This window comes from Xenopus tropicalis, chromosome 1 (assembly GCF_000004195.4).
Source record: "Xenopus tropicalis strain Nigerian chromosome 1, UCB_Xtro_10.0, whole genome shotgun sequence".
Taxonomy (NCBI): domain Eukaryota; kingdom Metazoa; phylum Chordata; class Amphibia; order Anura; family Pipidae; genus Xenopus; species Xenopus tropicalis.
Genome location: NC_030677.2, coordinates 139400863 through 139409935, shown reverse-complemented (window position 1 = coordinate 139409935; position 9073 = coordinate 139400863). Strand labels below are relative to the sequence as shown.

Below are 9073 nucleotides of genomic sequence, written 5' to 3'. Positions count from 1 at the left end.
ATGTACCAACGAAGAACACTGGTTAGAAAAATGAGGTGGCGAGTGGGCGGGCCGGGAGATTTGCGGGCTGCTGCAGGTGGAATTATAGGGAAAGCTTGGGAATTTCCCTTGCCTTTAAAAACTAGGTACTTTTAAACTGTGCAGGAGGAAAGGCCCGGTGGACCAGTATGTTCCTGTATATTGCTGCGACATCAGTTATTCAAAGTTCTCCCTTCTACAGTTTCCCCAAATACTAATATATGTAAGGATATATAGCAGTAAATATCAGCACCGTACAAATCATGAGTGCATTAACGTACAGATTAAATACAAATACTAACTAGTACAGTAGGTAAACAGGGTCCAGTTTAATAGCGCTTACAATGTAGCAGATCGGGCATAAGTCAATAGACACTAGCAGAAGAGCTGTGTTACATAGCTAATCCAACCATAAATATTATCTCGCTTCTAATTATGTTCTCTACTTCCCCACCAGCGTTTCTCTCGAAGAAAGGGGCCCATCCTGGGCAAAATCTTGCCTGCGCACTTAGTCCTACAGCTGGAAAGCCTGCAGTACTGCTGGGCTGGGGAAGGAGTTGTTTAGCCTTTCCTGTTGCAGTTTAACTTCCGGCCTGAAGGTGTCGCAGTGTCTCAATATGACAGGCTGCTTGCCATTTCCTGACAGAGTTGGAGAGAAAACGAAAGAGAGTGCATAGAGAAAAGGTGTAGAAGTAGAGGAGGTGTCGGAGACGCTGCGCTGGAAAAGTGTGGGCGACGGAGACTGGAAACAGCTGGTTAGTGACTGGCAGTATTTGGGAGACATAGCTTTACACAGGGAGAAGGGATAGTATAGCAAGGGAAAGTTGGGTAGCACCAGGGGTGGTAGAACAAAGGGACTGTAAGGGAAGAGTGGTTGAAACTGTAGGAATAACCAAAACCTTTTATTTAAATTACAAGAACCATTGTGGTTTATTATTTTAAACAAGACAGAGTGCTACTGGAGGCATCTTCAGTCTATAGTTCTGCTCTGCCAATTGGCTGTGTTTGGACTGGTACAGAATCTAAAAACATTATGTTCAGCATTTCTAGCCTACTTCTTTGCTGTGCTTTAGTTATTCTTTATGATTTTGGACATTCAGACTAACATTATGTACATGAAATAGTCAAGAATTTGACACTCTCCCTAACTTTGCAGCTCTCCCCTTTAGATATCCAGCCTATGTGCCCCTCCCCTTATTGCCTCCCAGACAAATGTATGTATCTTGTGACAGCCAGGGAATGTTGGAGATGTTAGAAGAGGGAGCATTGAGAAACTCTACATAGTTCCCTTTGCTTAGGCAAAGGTAAGATGGCAGTAAGTAAATAACCGAGGCACTAAAACCACAGTTAAAAATCAATTAACATCCACACCCTACAGTTAACTGTGGCAGCTTTTGTGCTCCACAATGCACTCCCACCCCTTCCCCCGGCATTCTTGCATATATTTGTACACAATTCTTGAGAAACAAAATTTAAGAAGTGGAATGTCTGTAAGATATAGATGTCCACTTTCTTGTACACTGTTCATTAGGAGTAAGATGGGGTATTTATGGGTAGAAGCCACAGTCTGAACCCTGTACTTAACTTTTGCCTACACAGCAGCTATGTTACATTAGCAACAAGGCAGCAGAAGAGAATGGAATTGGAGAGGACCTGAATTGAAACAATAAAGAAAAAGTAATAATAATAAAAAAAAAGTAAACTCAGAAATCATTAGTTTTTTATTTGGCTGCCAGGGTCAGTGACGCCCATTTGAAAAATGGAAAGAAGAAGGAAAAAGTAAAAATATAGGACCAATTAAAAGCCTAGGACATTCTATATTAGATGAATTCCCCCTTTAAAATAAATACAGGTATGGAACCTGTTATCCAGAATGCTTGGGACCTGGGGTTTTCCAGGTAAGGGATCTTTCCGCAGTTTGGATAATCATACCATAATTCTTCTAGTAAAACCAATAGGATTGTTTTGCCTCTAATAAGGATTATTTATATCTTAGCTGGGATCAAGTACAAGGTACTGTTTTATTATTACAGAGTAAAAGGAAATCATTTTTTAAAATGTGAATTATTTTATTAAAATTGAGTCTATGGGAAATAGCCTTCCCGAAATTCAGAGCTTTCTGGATAATAGACACTATACCAGTACATTCATCAGAAAGCACTGTGGTTTAGTATTTGAAAATGTTATGATTTGAACAGCAGGTCAAATCAACTAACTTTAGATTAGTTAAAAGAAACCAACAAGCTGAGGTTTTTCTTGTTAGATCTAATCTTCAATGCAGGTTATTGTGTTCAAACACAGAACCATAGTATTTAATGATTTATATGGGTTAAACGGTTTAACCGTTTAACAAATATAACTTTACATTCTCCTTTTTCATTTATTATTCTGAACTTTATAATTACTAAGCATTCCAGAACAACTGATTTGCAGGGTCTCTGGTCAAAGTTAGAGGCTGTTCCAGAGTGGAAAGATAGGGGTTCCAGAGATAAATTCTTTGTAACAGGTACAGAAAAAAGTTGTAAGACAGTTGTGAGACTATATAGATTAAATGCTGTTTACAATGGCATTAAAGGGTTTAAAGGGATTTTTGTTGGAGACTGAGAGCGCAGGCATTACTTGACCTCTTCACACTATCTTGATTCACTCTGTCTGAGTTTGATTTCAAAGTTAGAACACAGAATAGAATGAGGCTTCTAAGACATAAATAGGCATAAGAGGCATATGTTTTAAGGATTCAAAAACACTTGGGTGTTTATTTACTTCTTATGTTAGTTTCAGTTTTCTTAGAAGCTTTATAAGTATAGATCAATGGAGAGATACTTTTGACTTATATTTATAACTCAAACTTTCCTTAGAAATGGAAGAACATCCTATAAGGAGTGCTCTGGAAAATGCATTAATTAATCAACCGGGGGCTGTGACTCCTGAATTCCTGAATAAAATGTTGTATTTGCCTTTGAGAGAACGGTATAGAAGACTAAGTGTGGAGGATCTACTCAAAGGAGGGACACAGGTAAATATGCATGCAGACATACTGTAATCTGTATAGCCACACCTGGATATGTAATATAATACACCAGCATGGTGATCATTGCATAGCTTTATGTATCCTCCAGGTCATTGTTGCAAAACTATGGGTCTGTCCCCTGGGGAGGGCTACCTATACCTAAAGCATGAAGCTTGAAGGTCAGTTGAGGGTGACATTTGCAGGAAACATATATTTGCTGTCCTAAATATAATTTTTTAGGGGTCTATGACCAAAAGTTGGGCCCTGAAGGGGGTCCCTTACCAAAGACTGGGCCTTCAACCAAAGTTTGAGCCTTTTAATGGGGTCCCTAACCAAAGGTTGGACCTTCAAGTGGATCCCTGACCAAAGATTATGCCTTCAAGGTGGGCGCTGGGCAAAAGTTGGGTCTTTAAGTGGGGCTTGAACTGACAGATTTGTTTTTTTGGGTTATTCAAACCATGTATAATAAGGTTTAAGTAGCCCTCATTTACAATCAATTTGTAAGAGAATGTTCTTCAAAGAAATGCTAGAAATCCTACAAGCAGTGCTCTGAAGGATGAGTTATTTAATATATTGCAAAAAAGTGTATTTTTTGCTGACTAACCCATTCTACGCTGAAATTTTGTTCTGTTGTAAAATTATTATTTTAAAGCACTGAAACTTTCAGTGTTTTATTGTGACTTTGCCTAAAGTTAGTAAATATCATTTAGCAGAATATTAATTTGTATACATGCCTTCTGAATACCCTAATAATGGGCTAAAATCAACTACTAAGAATTGGCCTGGTTTAGACCTCTTCCTCAGTTGGTCATCCATGGTAACAACCTAGTCACCTGCCCTCTGTAATTTGCAACTAAATTAAAACCCCATTCGCTGAAAGGCAGCAAAACACACCCAGTCCTCATGTGCATTTTATATGTGGACAGAAGTAAATACAAATTTAACTATCCTTAGTCACACTATACTAATTAATATATATTAGGGAAAACCCCGCACTACCGCCCACTTATAGGGTGCTCAATGTGTAAAAGAAATTTAAGGGCAAAAGAAGAGAAAACACATATGTAAACCTGGCACACCTATATAACGAATAAAAACAATTCTTTATTAGTTTGTTTATTTAAAATCAAATTTAAAATGAAAGATAAAGCAAGAAAAAGAAGTTAAAAAATCGATGTTCTATGCCTAGAATCAAATTGCACTGACAAGTCTGTGAGACTGGTCACATTTGTGAAGTTGCAAAGAGTCCTGACTCAATGTATCAGGTAAGTAACAAATGTACTAGGGAGCAACAAGTTCCCTTGTAGTGATGAGTGGAGCTTATACCTTGTTGCAAAAAGTGTATCAAGTTCCAAGAGGTCTAATAACAAAGTAAGTATAATAACCTATTTATTTCTGTTTGCAGGTTTAATATCCGTTTTGCATCGCCTCCCGAAGATGTATATATAACAATCATTAATTTCTTACATTCTACTTATGCTGTGTAATAAAGATGTTAATCTGAGGACGTTGTATCAAGTTTATTGCCGATCGAATGCAAAAAATCAATGGTATACCACAAAACAATAAGTGCTAGTTATAAATGAATCTTTATCTATCAGCTAATTTCACGAATTTTTTCATAGACACTATGTAGGGTGACACGGGAAGTGCCAAAATCGTTTCTTGAGCAACCGTGACACGGGAAGTGCCAAAATCGTTTCTTGAGCAACCGTGAGCTGTAATGAAACGATTAGCTAAGTATCCAATAGGCAATTATACGGATCCCACGGCTCCAGGTTAGCATTTATTAAACTTATTAAGAGCTGCTGAGTGGCAATACCACCTGTAATCAGCTAGTGTGTAGGTCCCTTCCCCGACCCTAAGTGTTACGATTGTCTATACGCGCATAATCAGAATAGTAAACTAAGCCGATTGATCGGAACTTAACCCCTTCCCAATATTGTAACACTGTGTAAATTAAGTGCATTCCACCAGGCCAAAAGTAGCTAATAGTGTGGAATAGTCACTGTTGAGTATTGAGTACTTAGTCGGTATTCTAGATGACTTGCGCCTCTCACACACTAGCCGATTACAGGTGGTATTGCCACTCAGCAGCTCTTAATAAGTTTAATAAATGCTAACCTGGAGCTGTGGGATCCGTATAATTGCCTATTGGATACTTAGCTAATCGTTTCATAACAGCTCACGGTTGCTCAAGAAATGATTTTGGCACTTCCCGTGTCACCCTACATAGTGTCTATGAAAAAATTCGTGAAATTAGCTGATAGATAAAGATTCATTTATAACTAGCACTTATTGTTTTGTGGTATACCATTGATTTTTTGCATTCGATCGGCAATAAACTTGATACAACGTCCTCAGATTAACATCTTTATTACACAGCATAAGTAGAATGTAAGAAATTAATGATTGTTATATATACATCTTCGGGAGGCGATGCAAAACGGATATTAAACCTGCAAACAGAAATAAATAGGTTATTATACTTACTTTGTTATTAGACCTCTTGGAACTTGATACACTTTTTGCAACAAGGTATAAGCTCCACTCATCACTACAAGGGAACTTGTTGCTCCCTAGTACATTTGTTACTTACCTGATACATTGAGTCAGGACTCTTTGCAACTTCACAAATGTGACCAGTCTCACAGACTTGTCAGTGCAATTTGATTCTAGGCATAGAACATCGATTTTTTAACTTCTTTTTCTTGCTTTATCTTTCATTTTAAATTTGATTTTAAATAAACTAATAAAGAATTGTTTTTATTCGTTATATAGGTGTGCCAGGTTTACATATGTGTTTTCTCTTCTTTTGCCCTTACACTATACTAATTAACTAACTGATAATTTACTAATAATCTAACTGTGTGGATACATGGAAACTGCTGCAGTTTACTGTTAGCCTCTAAATTTGTAGCGAATTTGCATTAGAACCCATAGATTTTATAAAAAAGGTTTTTTTATATACTGATGATATGACAATATTAAATTATGTATGCAACCCTTTTGCTTTTAAGAGGAAAAACTATGGAAAAAAACATTCTTTTGTAACGTATGAGTGTATATTCTTTGGGGAGAAACATGACTTGACATGAATTTTATGTCTCTTAATAATGCTTAAGAGAAAATCCTCTTGATCGTGTGACAATTCTCCAGGTATCACGTCTACACTCTGTGACCACTGCTCTCAACATCCTTGAGAAGTATGGGAGGAATCTGTTGTCCCCGCTTCGACCCAAATTCTGGAGGAGTGTGAAATTTAACAACCCTGTTTTCAAGACAACAGTAGATGCCATTGAGGTGAATATGGTACAAAAGACTCTGGGGCTGATTTACTTACCCACGAACGGGTCGAATGGAGTCCGATTGCGTTTTTTTCGTAATGATCGGTACTTTGCGATTTTTTCGTATGTTTTGCGATTTTTCGGATTCTTTACGAATTTTTCGGATCCAATACGATTTTTGCGTAAAAACGCGAGTTTTCCTATCCATTACGAAAGTTGCGTAAAAAGTTGCGCATTTTGCGTAGCGTTAAAACTTACGCGAAAAGTTGCGCATTTTTCGCGTAAGTTTTAACGCTACGCAAAATGCGCAACTTTTTACGCAACTTTCGTAATGGATAGGAAAACTCGCGTTTTTACGCAAAAATCGTATTGGATCCGAAAAATTCGTACAGAATCCGAAAAAATCGCAAAACATACGAAAAAGTCGCAAAATATTCGTTTTCAAGTCGGAACTTTTCCAATTCGGGTCGGATTCGTGGGTTAGTAAATCAGCCCCTCTGTGTTTGACACTGTTTCTGTGTATATCTTGCAAAGGCAAAGTTGCTTGGTAGATATTCATGCTGATATATGTGTTAAAAGGGTAGCCACAACTCATGAGAAATACCAATAGTGGACCACATGTTGTCAGCCAGGTAACTGGTACTTCCTGTAAAAGGAATATAATCAGAAACAGTGGTTTGCACAACACAGACTACTAATGCAAAATAGAGAAAGGACAGAATCATATTTTACATTGCTGCAGTATTGATTATTACATTTTGGAAGCACCTCACAGGTTATCCTTCATCAGGCATATTAAATTAATACTAGCAGAAACTATACAAAGGTAGGTGACCACAGTCCAGTTATTGACCAGATCATATATGCAAAGGATAGCTTACAAAATCCTTCTGCTAAAATTCAAAGCCCTTCACTCCTCTGCTCCTCACTACATTTCTTCACTGGTCTCCCTGCATGTTCCTGGTCGTCTTCTCCGCTCCTCTCAGAGCCTCCGTCTTTTTACACCATCCACACCCACTGTGCTCTCTTGTCTTAAACCTTTCTATCTTGCCTTTCTCCTCCGTAGGGAACACTCACTAACTCTCTTTAAGAAAAAGCACAGCTGTTACCTTCTGGAGCACTAAAACATTATTTTGCTTAGTCCTGTGCTTAAGGGCAAATGCCCATACCTGATGCACTCCTTTCAATTTGTGCCTGTATGTTACCCAACCACTTAGACTGTAAGCTCTACATGGCAGGGACCTCTTTCCTACTGTGTCCCATACCACAGGGCACTTATTCCCTGTTTATTTATACATTTTATTTTATTTATTATAACATTTGTCCTCCCTGTGCCTAATTGTGTATTCTGTAAGATTGTACAGTGCTGTGTACCTTGTAGTGCTTTATAAATAAAGTTATACATACATACATATAATAACAAGCATTTATTTTTTAACACAGGGATATAATATACAAATTCATAGTATTCATCATATATTACATTTGTGATAAATAAAGAGACAACATTCTAACAGGATTCAGATTTCTTCCAAGAATGGAAGCAAAAAAGGATATAACCATGTTATTAAAAAATATTTCTATATATATGTAGTACAGGTATGGGATCTGTTATCCAGCAACCTGTTATCCAGAAAACTCAGAATTATGGAAAGGTCATCCGCCACAGACTCCATTTTAATTAAACAATTAAAAACACATTTCCCTTTTCTCCTTCTTTCTAACAAAACAGTACTTTGTACTTTCTCCTAACTAAGGTATAATTAATACTTATTGTAGGCAAAACAATCCTATTGGGTTATTTTAATTATTAAAATGATTTGCATTATTTTCTTGTATACTTAAAGTATGATTATCTAAAATATGGAAAGATCCCTTATCCAGAAAACACCAGGCCCCGAGCATTCTGGATAACGGGTCCCATGCCTGTATTTCAACCATTTTCCATATCCTGAAAGTCTATTTTTGTAGTAAATATAATATGTTTTAAGTTTTTTTTTTAACACACTTATATAGGTACATTTTTGTCCTTAGAAAAGGTATTTGCATATTTGCACTATATGTATTTTCTTTTTTTTTTGTTAGGGTGGACGATTTGTTCTGTCTCTTTATGGCTACTCTCAGTCACTTCCTGATGGTCTAAGTTTTCCAGATTCTGTGCAGGAACCAGATGTCTCCACTGTTGCTGCTGTAACAGCTGATGTGATTATTCTTCACCATGAACTCAACCTACTCATCTCGGTAGGAAATCATCTGACAGTGCTAAGGTTGTACGGGCCATAATACCAGAAAACAAAAAATATAATGATAACCCTAGGGCAGGATAACTATAAGTACTTAATATTTCATTTTTATACCCTCATCAAGTAATGATAATTTTCCAGGCAAGCATGCTTAGAATAATTGTTACTTGTAGTCTAAACTTCAAGATTCCAGTTATGAATTCAGCTTGTTTGGACAGGTCTCTAAATGAGCGTCTCTTCTAAATGAGCATCTAATTCAGTTACTCATGTAGTGGGCTGTTTTGGTTTGATCTCAGGCCAACAATTGTAGCAACTCGGTGGCCAGACCAATATCTGTCAATGCATGAGCATTTTATGTGCTCATAGTTTACATAGTAAAAATTGTTGTTTATTTTTCTGTTGATGGTGGGAAGTTACAGAAAGCTATCTGACATTGGGTCCTTTTTTTCAGGCTTGAGCAAATTTTCCATTGGGACCGTAACCAGCCTTCTTTGTAACATGCAAGTTTTGATTTA

The 9073-nt window shown here is 37.2% G+C and overlaps 1 protein-coding gene across 5 annotated transcripts in view; it reads left to right on the top strand.

Annotated features, from left to right (window-relative positions):
* The first annotated feature begins 53 nt into the window (after window positions 1–53).
* The window catches only part of rnf31 (ring finger protein 31), a 34539-nt gene continuing 25519 nt past the window's right edge, over window positions 54–9073 (top strand). For 2 of the 5 annotated variants that reach the window (XM_031899951.1, XM_031899674.1), the window contains exons 1-6: window positions 143–241; window positions 476–773; window positions 1755–1916; window positions 2877–3034; window positions 6188–6331; window positions 8401–8556. In XM_031899951.1, the coding sequence (XP_031755811.1) occupies window positions 1892–1916; window positions 2877–3034; window positions 6188–6331; window positions 8401–8556 (483 nt within the window). In that variant the 5' untranslated portion in view covers window positions 143–241; window positions 476–773; window positions 1755–1891. The other 3 variants (XM_031899717.1, XM_012962713.3, NM_001097175.1) reach the window with 3 other exon arrangements.